At 50.6% G+C, this 13046-nt stretch overlaps 1 protein-coding gene across 1 annotated transcript; it reads right to left on the bottom strand.

Annotated features, from left to right (window-relative positions):
• Positions 1 to 8169: 8169 nt before the first annotated feature.
• LOC135826703 (uncharacterized) lies at positions 8170 to 9627 on the bottom strand. The gene has a single exon (XM_065339304.1). The coding sequence runs from the start codon at positions 9625 to 9627 to the stop codon at positions 8170 to 8172; it is 1458 nt and encodes a 485-aa protein (XP_065195376.1).
• Positions 9628 to 13046: the final 3419 nt, after the last annotated feature.

Below are 13046 nucleotides of genomic sequence, written 5' to 3'. Positions count from 1 at the left end.
TGCTCAAGCTCTACGACAGGTACGGGGCGCGCTGGGCCAGGATCGGCCACTTGATGAACCGCGCACCCGAGCCGCTGTGCATGAAGTACCGCGCGCTCATCGACCGGCAGCGCGCCCAGGAGAATGGGGGCGCCAAGCGAGGGCGCTGGCACGACGAGGAGCGCCGCGCGCTCGTCGCGGCGGTGCGCGAGATCTCCGGCGTGCCTAGGGGTCCCGTCGACGTATCGCTGTGCTGGTCATCGGTATCGCGGCGAGTGCCCGGCCGTACGGCGGAGCAGTGCCGTCGTCAGTGGGTCACACAGCTAGGCATGGCCGGCGATCCGCTTGGCTGGGCGCAGGACGAGCGCGCGCATATGATCCAGGTCATCTGCAGCTGCGACGAAAAGATCATCGACGGCGAGATACCGTGGCAGGACCTGCAGCGCCAGCACTGGCCGGACATTCCCTTGCCGGTTCTGCAACACCAGTGGACGGAAATACGCCGCCAGGTGCCAGATCATCTCAGTAAAACTCTTCAGGAGGTCCTCCAGAGCCTTGTTGACTTATGAGAAGCTTGCGCGATGACTGTGTTGGCCTCCAGTACATTTCCTGCAGGGCCTTGTTGACTTGCGAGTAGCTTGCCTGGTGACTGTGTTGAACGCCAGTACAGGTACCGCTGTGTTCTATATTTGGATAAGGTTCCGCTCACGCCTGAACGTGATTGCTGTGCTTTACCCAGATGAGGCATTTTTTTAATTCCGCGTTGTGTTTTGTGCTGCTCTTGATTTCGTGATTATTTTAGATTTAAAACGTCACTAGCCTACTGTGCTAGTACTTGCTGTGTCCAGTCGGCCGTGACCTGATCTTTCTGTGCAGTCGGCCGTGACCTGATCTTTCTGTGCAGTCGGCCGTGACCTGATCTTTCTGTGCAGTCGGCCGTGACCTAATCTTTCTGTGCAGTCGGCTGTGACCTGATCTTTCTGTGCAGTCGGCCATCACCTGATCTTTCTGTGCAGTCCGGTCTATGACAATGGCGGCGATACCGGTCTGGCTGTGTGTGTGTGTGTGTGTGTGTGTGTGTGTGTGTGGACTGTCTTCTTGGGGGACAGTTTGAATTTTTCTAGCTCCGGAATTTTTCTATTTGCTGAGACTAGTTAGAGCCTCCGAAGCAGCGTAGGTACACTCAGGGCTCTCCTAGCTTGCTAGGAGAGCCCCTGGCGTGTCAAGTGTAGACCTTTTGAATTTAGGGCAGCGGATCCAACGACGTGACTTACAGGACAATTATTTGAATTTGATATTGTCACTGTCGCGTCGTCCGCAGTCCTCCATCCGCAGTGGGCTAGCTACCCCTCGGATGTGTAGAGTTTCAGCTTCAAAGCAGCCAGAGTTTGGAGGCACCCGTCGGAGGCGCCCAGCTGGTGCTCTTGTCAAATTTGCTTCGTGGAACGTCAGGACTTTAGTGAACATCGATGGCCCGGTTTCAACTGCTGCTCGTGGAAAGCGCGTCGTGGAAGACAAGAAAATCAACATCGTTGTCAGTGAACTTCGTCGGTACGAAATAGAAGTGGCTGGATTCCAGGAGTCGAAGTGGTTTGGTAAAGATATATTCCGTGTCGAGGATGCAATTGTTCTCACGTCAGGTCGCGCCATCCCAACGGACGATTTCAAACGAGGCGAAGGAGTTGGAGTCGTACTACGCGGACGCGCACAGCAAGCGTTCGTAGCAGGGGGAAATCAGTGGTCTGCTGTCTCATCGCGTGTCGCACGCTGCAAGCTAAAGTTCGGTGACATTTGGGTCCACGTCGTGGTGTGCTACGCACCGACTTTCCGGTCCAGTCGCGATGCAAAGAACGATTTCTTTGACTCTCTTCAGGAAGTTATTCTGTCCGTACCCACCCAGGACTCCTTGATAATCTTGGGAGACTTCAACGCTAGAGTTGGAGCTGAAATCTGTGACGATGGCTGGTATGGAACACGTGGCCCACATGGTGTTGGCACTGTCAATGAGGCTGGCGCTGAGCTTCTCCAGTTTTTAGCGTGCAACAGCCTTACTGTGTGCAACACCTGGTTCATGAAACGTAACATCCACAAGTGTACCTGGCAACATCCCCGCTCGAAGCGGTGGCACTGCATCGACTATGCAATGGTCCGGGAACAAGACCTGTCCAACTGCATGGATTGCCATGTCATCAGGGGAGCTGAGTGTAGTACAGATCACAACCTTGTGTGTCTCACATACCGCATCCGCTCATCTGCTTGCCACAAGCGTGCAAAAAGACCTGTCAAGTTTGATGTGCAACAACTTGTCAAACACTCCTGCATGACGGAAGCGCAGAGAGCTGCAACCTGTAAAACTCGTGAACAATATGCGACGTCTGTTGCGTCAGAGTTACGATCCTGGAATCATGATGGCTGCGTTGAGGACAAATGGTCTGCCGTCAAATCTGCTATCGTCACCAGCGCTGAGAAGCATCTTGGCCGTCCACGTCGTCGCCAGCCTGATTGGTTTGAAGCGTGTGCTGATGTTCTTGCACCTATGCTGGATAGCCGCAATGCCTTACATCGCAAATGGCTCGCCTCTGGTTCTGACGCTGACAGGCGTCGCTTTGTCGAGGCTCGTGGCAAGTGCAGAACTGCCGTGCGTAACGCAAAGAGTGAGTGGATTGGACGTAAAGCTAATGTGGTTGAGTCAAGTCGGTTTAGTGGCAAGCACGCATGGTCTGCAATCCGTGATATACAGAAGTGCTATTCGGGATTATCACCTATCTCCATCCCATCCATCCGTGGCAGTGACGGAGTTATCTGTAGCTCCCAGGAGGGGCAAGAGAAATGCTGGCTGCAGCATTTTGCCCGTCTATTGAACGTTCGCAGCACCTTCGATGCTACCATCTTTGACCACATTGAGCAGCGTGAAGTTGATGAGTCACTCGGCCAACTTCCCTCGCTAGAGGACCTCACTATGGCTATACGCCAGCTGGCTAATTGCAAGGCTCCTGGCTCATCTGGAATTGCACCTGAACTGCTTAAAGCTGGTGGTACACCATTGCTTGAGGCTCTGCTTGATGTTATTCACACTGCATGGACCAACGGAACGGTTCCCCAGGATTGGCGGGATGCCCAACTCGTCCCGATTCCCAAAAAGGGTGACTTGACCAACTGCAACAACTGGCGCGGCATTGCCCTCCTAGATGTCGCTGGCAAGGTTTGTGGCCGTCTCATTCAGGACCGTCTCCAACTTGTCGCGGAACAAGAACTTCCAGAATCCCAGTGTGGCTTTCGCCCTGGTCGCGGCTGCGCTGATGCCATCTTTTCCATTCGCCAGCTCATCGAGAAATCGTACGAGCACCGTCAGAAGCTGTTCTGTGTCTTCGTAGACCTGAAGAAAGCATATGATTCCGTACCACGCCAAGCACTCTGGCTAGCATTGGGGAGGCTAGGCATTCCTGAAGGGCTCCTCAATCTAATCCAATCGTTCCACGAGAGCATGCAGGCAGCTGTGCGCGTCGGTGCCAGCACTACCGAGCCGTTTGCGGTCAACAATGGCCTCCGTCAAGGCTGTGTGATGGCCCCAGTACTTTTTAATCTGTACTTCGGTGTTGTGCTTGAGCGGTGGGCACAAATGATGCAGGACAGCGACCATCCACCTGGCATCCCCATCCAATTTAGCATCAATGGCAACCTTTTCTCAAAGCCCGCTCGCCAGTCTACTGCCGCAATCATCAACGACATTGAGTACGCAGATGACGCGGTCTTGCTCGCTGAAGACCGCCCTGGTGCTGAGAAGTGCCTTGAAACATTCTGCACGGTTGCCTCTTCCTTTGGCCTCTGCGTCAACGCTGCTAAAACGAAATTTCTCGTGGCAGGTAGCCAAGTCAACATGCCTGATAGAGCCGATATGAACGTCAACGGTGATACTGTGGAGCACGTTCCATCCTTCATTTATCTGGGGTCCGTCGTGACACCGGATGCCCGCTCCTCTACTGACGTCAGTCGCCGCATAGCTGAGGCTTCCAAAGCCTTTGGAGCTCTTCTTCCAGTCTTGTCGGATCGCTCGCTGTCATTAGTCAGTAAGCGAAAGCTATACGTGGCCTGTGTCTTGTCCATTTTGCTGTACGGCAGTGAGTGCTGGACGCCCTTGAAAGCTGATAGTAGACGTTTGGATGCCTTTCATCATCGCTGCATCCGCACAATATTAGCCATCCCTCGCAGTCAGCAGCAATCCGATCGCATCACGTCTGCGCAGTTACGTCGTCACTGGGGTGACCCAGTGCCACTCTCTGTTAAGATGCGCCATCGTCGTTTAGAGTGGCTTGGTCATGTGGCTCGGATGTCGGAGGACCGTGTCCCATTGCAGCTGTTGTTTGGTCGTTTGTTGGCTGCGCGCCCCTTCTGCGGTCCCAGGCGTAGGTGGAGAGACGTTGTGGCTACTGACACGAAGTCCATTCCAAACTGGTTTGATTGCGCACAAGACCGGTCAGCTTGGCGAGAGCAGGTTCTGGTTTTTCAGCCTCCTCGGGCAGTAGAGAAATCCGTACTCTGCTCATCTTGCAACCGGGCTTTCTCTCGTCCTCAAGACAAGGCACGGCACAAGTGTTTGGCTGAGCGCCAACTTCCCGTCCACCAACAGCGTGGTTCAGCACAGTGCGTCAGTTGCTGCCGATGGTTCCGTAGTAAGGGTGGGCTTGCAGTTCATCGCTGCCAGCCTGCACTCCCTGAACATGCAGATACGGCATTGACGGCGTCTCTCGCTAGTTGCTGCTTCCAGCATTGTCAACGCTGCAATCGCTGCTTCAAGTCCCGGGCTGGTTTTAACCGCCATAACTGCAACCGTGGAAAACGTCTTGCTGCAGCCGATAGGGAATCACTGCCGCTGATCTGCATGCATTGCCCGAAACGTTTCCGACGACAGCAAGATTTGACGAGGCACCAGAAGTCCTGCCAATGACGGTGCACTCCAAACTCTGGCCCCCTCCGGGGGTGACATTGCCCAATGGGCAGTCATGCTATAGAGGTTATGCGAAAGGATCACGTGCAGGCGGTGTGTAGGCGGCCAAAGCGGCCGCGCTCCGCAGGGGTGGCAAAAGAGATGAAAAGTTCAAAAGAAGTACATGTGCCTGGAATAATTTCACGAAGGAAATTTCCTGTATCGCTGTTACGTTCCTCTTCTGTTCTTTACAAAGGACTATTGTACGAACGCTGAATCAGTGGCCATGACTTCTCCCAAGTTTTCAAAAGTGTATGACGAGTTAGATGACTCCAGCAAATGCCGGTACCGTGAAAAGCTCGAGCGCGTTACACCAGACTCGAGTGATCCTTACCTGCCCAGAAGTATTTTTTTAGAGGAAGATAAATTTCCACTTGTGGACTATCCCGATATTTACAATTTCTTGGTCAACGCGCCCAGCCCCTACACCAAGGAGCAGCTCAAGGCCTACAAGAGCTTGGAAGCCTACAAATACCTTGTCAGTGGCTGGGTCGGCGATGTTCGTGCGTTTCCAGCGTCCGAATCTGACACATGTGACAGCAAGTTTGTCATCGCCAAAGTCCGCCATTCCCAGTCAGTTTCCGGCACCCATCTGCAACCCTGGATTGCTGCGCAAAACGACGGTAGCGTGATTTGTGCACACTGCACCTGCATGGCTGGTCTTGGTGAGTCTTGTTCTCACGTTGCTGCACTGTTGTTCAGCCTGTATTCTAGAACGCAGCTGATTCAGAACACAGGAAGCACTTCATTGCCGTGCCAATGGTCAACTCCTTCAATGAAGGAGGTGGAGTATGCCAGGATTCGTGACATAAACTTCACTGCACCCGACACTAAACAGCATGGGAGCAAGCGCCGTAGGTCGGAGGAGAAGGTCCCTGCTGATATTAAGCAACCCTCCAGTGCTGAGCTGGGTGAACTATATGGAAATTTATGTCAAGCCGGTAAACCGTCATTACTCTCCCTTGTTCCCGGGTTCTGCGATAGGTACGTACCTTCCAAGCCCGAGGGATATCCACCCATTTTGGATTTATTGTACGAACCAGACATGCTGGATGCTAGTTTTGGGGACCTGCTCGTTCGTTGCGAGGCAGTATTTCCAGCGGTCTGTGTTTCAGAGGAGGAAGCACGCGCTGTGGAACAGGCTACGCGGAACCAGGCAGATTCCAAGGCCTGGTTTGAATTTCGCGCCGGCCGGATCACAGCTTCAAAGTTGAAGTCTGCTGTTCGCACGGATATTAGCCAGCCCTCTGCGTCCTTAGTCCGCTCTGTGTGTTACCCTGAGGCACACAAGTTTCGTAGCAAAGCCACACAATGGGGATGTGATCACGAGCAGAAGGCAATTGACAACTATAGTGAACATGCCAGTGCAACACATCAGAAGGTTGAAGTACTGCCCAGTGGCTTTGTAATTCATCCGGACTATCCATATCTTGGCGCTACTCCCGACTCCCTTGTGCAGTGCTCCTGCTGTGGCAACGGCGTGGTGGAAGTGAAGTGCCCGTACGGGTGCCGAGACAGTAGCCTGCATGATGCTGCCGATTCAGGGAAGTTCTGTCTAGTAAAGTCCGGCGGAGCACTCCATCTTAAGCAAGACCACATGTACTACTACCAAGTACAGCTACAGATGCTGGTGTGTAAGGTGCAGTACTGTGACTTTGTTGTGTGGAATGAAGGTCAGCTGTTTGTGGAGCGTATCTGTGCAGACACAGATTTCATCCGTGAAGCGGTAGCAGGTGCCAAGAAATTCTTCCAGTGTGCTGTTCTCCCAGAGCTTGTTGGGAAATGGTTCACTAAGACGTTCTCCACTCTTCCTGCCGATGCGTCTTCAGCGGCTACATCAGCCTCGGAACCACTTGGTGCTGCCAGTACAACATCTACTGCGGATCAAGAACGCCCTCCGGAGTTTTGCTACTGCAAGTCTGTGAAGGCTGGCGAGGTACTGCGATGTTCCAACAACGATTGCAGTATTCGTTTGTTCCACATGGCTTGTTTGCAGCTGAAGAGTAAGCCAAAGCGCAAGAACTGGACCTGCCCGGAGTGTCGCAAGATTAAATCTGCCACTAAATAATGATATGCATGTACAATTACAGTGGTAGCGACTTCGGCGACAAGTTTATAGGAATGTTGGTCGCTAAGCACAATGTTCGTCAGCCTACTCAAGCTCAACTGCATGAGGGGTGAATTCCCCGAAACACTGTGTATTGAGCAGGGAGTGGTGCTTTCTTGCAGGTTTGCCGGAAGGAGGGCTCGAGGGACTTCTTCTCTGCTCTAGATGGCAGTTGTGAGTCAGTCAAGTGTCTGGATGGAAGTCGTGAGTTTGTCAAGTTTCTAAATGGCAGTCGTGAGTCAGTCAAATGTCCAGTCAAGGCGGCAGGAAAGCTCGACCTCTAGTATGGGGTGCAACCAACTTTCCATGTACATAGTCATTTTTGTCGTAGCATTTGTAAATCCAAGTCTCAAGCATTTGAGAAGTGATTATATTCATGGAGCCTGCTATTCTGGTATTTCTAGAGTTGCATTTTCAACTTGTTCTGCTGTGCCTTCCACGGTACTTGCTGTTGCACTTGCCACGTGTGTGCATACAATCGGTGGCTGGGCTTTCACAACGATTTCCGTTACCTTTCTTGTATTTCTTTGCTTGCATGTATCTCTGAAGGACCATAATGCTGATTCGTATTTGTGGGTCCCAGGACATGCGTGAAGACCACTCACTGCTTATGCATGTGAGCAGAGGAACTCCATCATTACACATCAAACACTTCGCTCTTTACGTCTCTTCCGGGTGATGTTGGCATAAGTTGAGTTGTTCTTTGGCGCTGGGCATACTACATCTGATGGTACATCGCACACTACCCAGCACCCTAAGTTGGGTTTCAGGGCTATTCATATTATATTGTGTTGTCCCTATTTGGACCACGAGTCATTATATTGATGCAACAAGAAACGCAGGCATGTCGTGAGTGATGATAGAAGCCATTATTATTACTATTATTGTAAGTCTGTTGGTGTTGCCATGACCAAGCAAGCTTGGCTAGCCAGACAAAAGAAACTAGAAACAAGCGAGGTCAATGAGGTGAACACATGCGCATGCAACTGCAGAATAGGTAAAACAGAAATATAATTGCCGGTATATCCAGACAGTCCAAAAAGCACAAGGGGTTAATAATATAGCAATCATTACAGCTGACAAAGCGGCATGATGTAATTTACTCGAAAGGTACGACGGACTCACAACAGTTGCACAGAGCACAGCAGACGGTGACAACCTTGTCAATGAATGCACATGATGTAGCTTTATCGTCATGCATGAGGAAAGCAATGGGCAAAGTGCCAGAGAGGATCGTGTATTTCTGGCGAAGCATTCCAATCACTCGCTCCACATGGATACGGACGCGTGACACTTGTCGAGCACTGTCCAATTTCAGCCTGGAGAGTTGCTTCTTCCCCTTCGTAAATGGGGGCATCACCAACTCTGCGCAGAACATGCCAACGCTGTCTTCAACAGTGAAACCACGGTCAGCCAGCACCTGGTCACCCGGATTTAGGTGACTAAGCAGACCGCAGTGCTCTGTGATGAACTTGTCTGAGGCTCTCCCGCCCCATGCATGCGAAATAAATGTAATGACACCTTGTGGCGCTACGCCAATCAAAAACTTTGCAGTGTTATGGCTTTTATAGTGAGAGTACGTTTGAGCTCTTGCCATCAGATCAGAAGGTCGTTCACAAAAAACTTCAAAGCAGTCAATAATGACAGCACAGCCCGGGAAATGCTTACGAAATTCAAGTGGCAGAGTTTTACGTAGTTCGTCTCTTTCCGGCCATTTGACAAGTGGTCCCAGCATCACATGCATCACCCGGATCCAGCGCTGGAAAATCCGGCACACGGTCGACTGGTGAATGCCGAATCTGTACGCCAAGTCTTGGTCCCGACAATTCAGCCGAAGCTTCATGAGAACAATCAAGAACTGCTGGAAGAGAGAGAGCGTGTGGCGGTGGTGCTGTGGAACTCTCTTCCTCACGTGTTCAAATATGCCCATCATGGTCCCAAAAGACTGCAAACCAGTGTAGAAGAGCACCTTCGCGTTGTCTTTCTCAAACGACTCGATTGACAAGGTGTCACCTTGTCCTGGAGCGTGTGGCATCCGTTTGCTTTCCAGGACCAAACAGTTGTTTGTCTCCTCCAGCCGCGTCAAGTGCTCCATATCCATGTCAGTCTGCGATGAGACACTGGAGACTGCTACAGGATCAGACTCTACCTCTGCACCATAGGCACCAGGCAAATCTGCCATTGCCTCTGTGAAGTCATTCCCGGAGGCGTCCACTTTCACTGGTGTCTGCGTCTTGCTCTCCTCGAACGTCAGCTTCCGCTTCGCTCGGCGTTCATATGCCACCAAATCCCTCTCCGCTTTACGCTTTACAGGAGTCCTGACATGTTCAAAAAGTTTCGGAACGTAAGCGGGAGATAGTGGATCGTTGCTCTTCTCTGCGCCTACGAAATGGTCTGAACAGATCCTGCTACTGTCAGTTGGCTTCCAATTCTCTCGTCTCATAGCCGCAACCCATAGTTTGCGCCGCTCGTCCGCTACGGGAAACTTGTAAAACTTCACAGCCGTTCCAGGATCGGCACGATTGCTACACCCGACGGCTGCACAACTCTTCGGCATGTTGAAGGCTAAAAACTTCAGCAAGCGAGACACCAGCGGAAATTAAAATAAAAGTGAGGAACGATATGTCGACAACCAACAACAAATTTTACTTTTCCTCTCAAAGACTAGTAAAAAATAGTTCAAGCAGAAACGACTTCATTTTGCCACCCCTGCCACTCGCAGCCGCCTTGGCGCTCCTCGTGACGTCATTCGCATAACCTCTATAGTAGTCATGCTATAGTAGTGTGTGTGTGTGTGTGTGTGTGTGTGTGTGTGTGTGTGTGTGTGTGTGGCGGATGCGCACGCCACGGTGCGATGTGCCCAAGGTCGTGTCAACTTTTTGGTGTTTTCTAAATTTCTTTTAGGCCCAGGATTTCGAAGTATCTTCGTTTTGTGATTTATATAGGGGCAACGAGTTGGATTTACTGTTTATATGCTCATTTTCCATGCTACAGAATATAAAGAATTTCTGATCTTTTTTTTCTTTTGCCGCCACTATGCAAGGAAGGATGCAAAGCCGAAGGACATTCCGTAATCGTGTCTGGCGTAGCTAGGGTCACCAGCGCTTTAGTTTGTACTATTGTGTGTGTGTGTGTGTGTGTGTGTGTGTGTGTGTACGCGGATGTGTGCGAGTGTGGTGACATGCGACCACCATGCATGATAGGCGGAGGACACTGAAGGCTTGCAGTCAGGAAGACTGTGCCTCACTGTGTCTCCTCCAACTAAGTTACTTGTCACGGCAGAGAGAGAGAGAGAGAGAGAGTCCTGCTAGCTCGCGAACCTAAAGCTCTCCATGTTTGTTCTTTGCTCGTCATACAAACAACTCGTTTCGCTGAGCTGAGCAAAGTGACTGCTAGACATAGGCCGTTTTTGCAACCAAAATATCGAAGAATTTTGACAAGAGAATTTGCTGGCAAAACATCGGTATGTTAGCTGGAAATTGGGTTAATTGGGAGATTTTACACTTATACGATGCACGCGAGTCATTTTCGCCCATGTTTGCCAACACACGACCCACTTTTGGCCTCGCATTGGAGCAAAATCATGCAGTGGCCTGGAAAAATGAAAGCAAAACTAATATCGACGATGACCAAGAGTGCCGGGCAAAATATCGAAGCTTCACTGGCAAATTGGGCTTTGCCTGCTGTTGGGACCTCTGCGTTCCAGTTCCCCCTGCCATGACTAACTTACATGTCACTCTTAATTCCTCATGTTATCATGTGCCGGCCTGACCACACCCGCAAACACACACACACCTCAGACCCGCCTATACTAGGCTATAGCGGAAGCGATGGTAACTGTTAGACATAGCCACTTGTGACACACGCATACACACCTTTGGATGCCCATTGCTCCGTGCAATGATAGCATCAGGAGTTGCAGTATTTCCTGTGGCAAGTTAGATCGTTGGGCCGACGGAAGTCCCTGCCACAGCCGCAAATGAACACTCTAGTACTCTAGGCTTTGGCACAGCCGGTGTAAACGCGAAAACGGTTCCTCCGCGAAAATGGTTCCAGGCGCATACACCGGTGCACCGGTTTCCCCCTGGAATCCACAGCCCACTAATTTCTGATGTATGACTAGCCGGGCTAGCCGCGAAAACGGTTTCAGGGATTAATTTTCTGGTGTAGGACCATCCGCGAAAACGGTTCCAGGCAACTGCGACCACTGTCTACTGTGGAACCGTTTTCGCGGACTGCAGCAACTGGGATCATCCGCGAAAACGGTTCCAGGCTCCAGTCTGTACATCCTTGACTGCTCCAGTACTGAGAAACTATTCGAAGACTTTTGTGACTGTTGCTTTCCATTGCCTTTGTAGAGAATCACTCGCGATGGCCGAGGTATTATGAGAGTTTGTGACTGTTGCTTTCCATTGCCTTTGTAGAGAATCACTCGCGATGGCCGAGATAATTAATAAATAATTATAGTTTGTGAGAATTCTTATTTTATGGCTTTCCTCTCAGACCTTACAATTTTTCAGTAGCTGTACTGCTGGCACTTGGCTTGGAGACATTTAGCAGGATTTGTGAGAACCTATACAGCTGGTACTTCAGTACATGGCTACCTGAACATTGATGGACATCTCGATTTGGTTTGTAGATGCAAATCATCGACAGCGTTCGTATCGCTTATACAATAGAGAGTCAATACAGATGGCCGAGACATTTAGCATAATTTGTGAGATATTAACCTGTACAGCTAGTACTTCAGTACATGGCTAGCTGAAGTATGGAGACCTGGATTTGATTTCTGGATGTGAATCACCGTCAGCACTTATCAAGCCATCCATGCAGTACACCTACGTGAAGAACTCCTCAAGTCATGTATGTTGTACGCCTACGTGAAGAACTTAGTGGAGCTGCACCATACTCTAACATCTTGGCTGTGTCTGTGTCTGGCCAGAAAGCTAGAGATTGCCTGGGACCCGCTCCCTCTACAAGAGGTCAGAGCTGGTGTTCAAGTGCCGTCATGAGAACAAGTTCTACCTTCGTAACTTTGTCGGCGACACATGCATAGCTTTGTAATCACGCTACCTGCTTTGTGTGTGGGTGAGGGTGTGTGTCTGCGGCTGTGACTTTCGCTGTCCGAATGACTTATCCGGACACAAGAATTAATGTGTGGAGAGGAGTATGTGGGAGAGACGGAGTGTGTCAGGGAGCGAGTCCAGGAACATTACCGAGAAGCGAGAGCCTGTGCACCGCAGAAGCCCTGGGGAGAGCACTGCGCATTGCACCAACCACTACAACATCCATCCACAGCGCCATTCATTCCCTTCACATCACCATCCATACTCGCAACGGAAGTGTCATACGTTAACCGCCGGATAAGGGAGGCAATCCACATCTCCAGACACCATCCTAAGGTGAACCGTGATCGTGGCTGGGTGTTGCTTGACAATTGACAATGTGAAAAATAGGATGATGATCATTGTTTCTGTTGCCACTGTCCTGTCCTGTTGTCATGTGTGCTTGTTCACGCCATTGTTATAATATACCGGTAGTTCAGCACAATGTTGTAGTGTAAGTGCAGTTTGGCGACGGAATCATCTCCTTTTCTTTTGTCATAGTCCCACCACTATTCACACCTTGTTTTCAGGCATATTGGTATTTTTTGTGTGTGTGTGTGTCTTTAGTTACACGTGTTTGGGTGTGATTTGGAGTGTGAGCTTGTGTGAGTGAGTGTTGGTGCGAGTGTGAGTATGAGTGGGTGTCTCAGTGTTTTTGGCATGTGCATGGGTATGTGTGTGTGCCTGCGCCGAAAGGATGGTGCAATTTTATCACGTATGGTGTAATTTCGTTCCACTTTGTGTTGCCTGTTATAGGTCTACCTCACTTGTTTTTTCTCCTCAATCCTGATGATGGCTCCTGGCCGAAAATTTGATTTAGAATTATTGTTGTCTGGCCATGTCTGCATCTATTATACTCTTTATTGCACTA

The sequence above is a fragment of the Sycon ciliatum genome, chromosome 10, assembly GCF_964019385.1.
Source record: "Sycon ciliatum chromosome 10, ocSycCili1.1, whole genome shotgun sequence".
Classification (NCBI taxonomy): domain Eukaryota; kingdom Metazoa; phylum Porifera; class Calcarea; order Leucosolenida; family Sycettidae; genus Sycon; species Sycon ciliatum.
The sequence above is the reverse complement of the archived record's forward strand: the minus strand, read 5'-3'. Positions and strand labels throughout refer to the sequence as shown.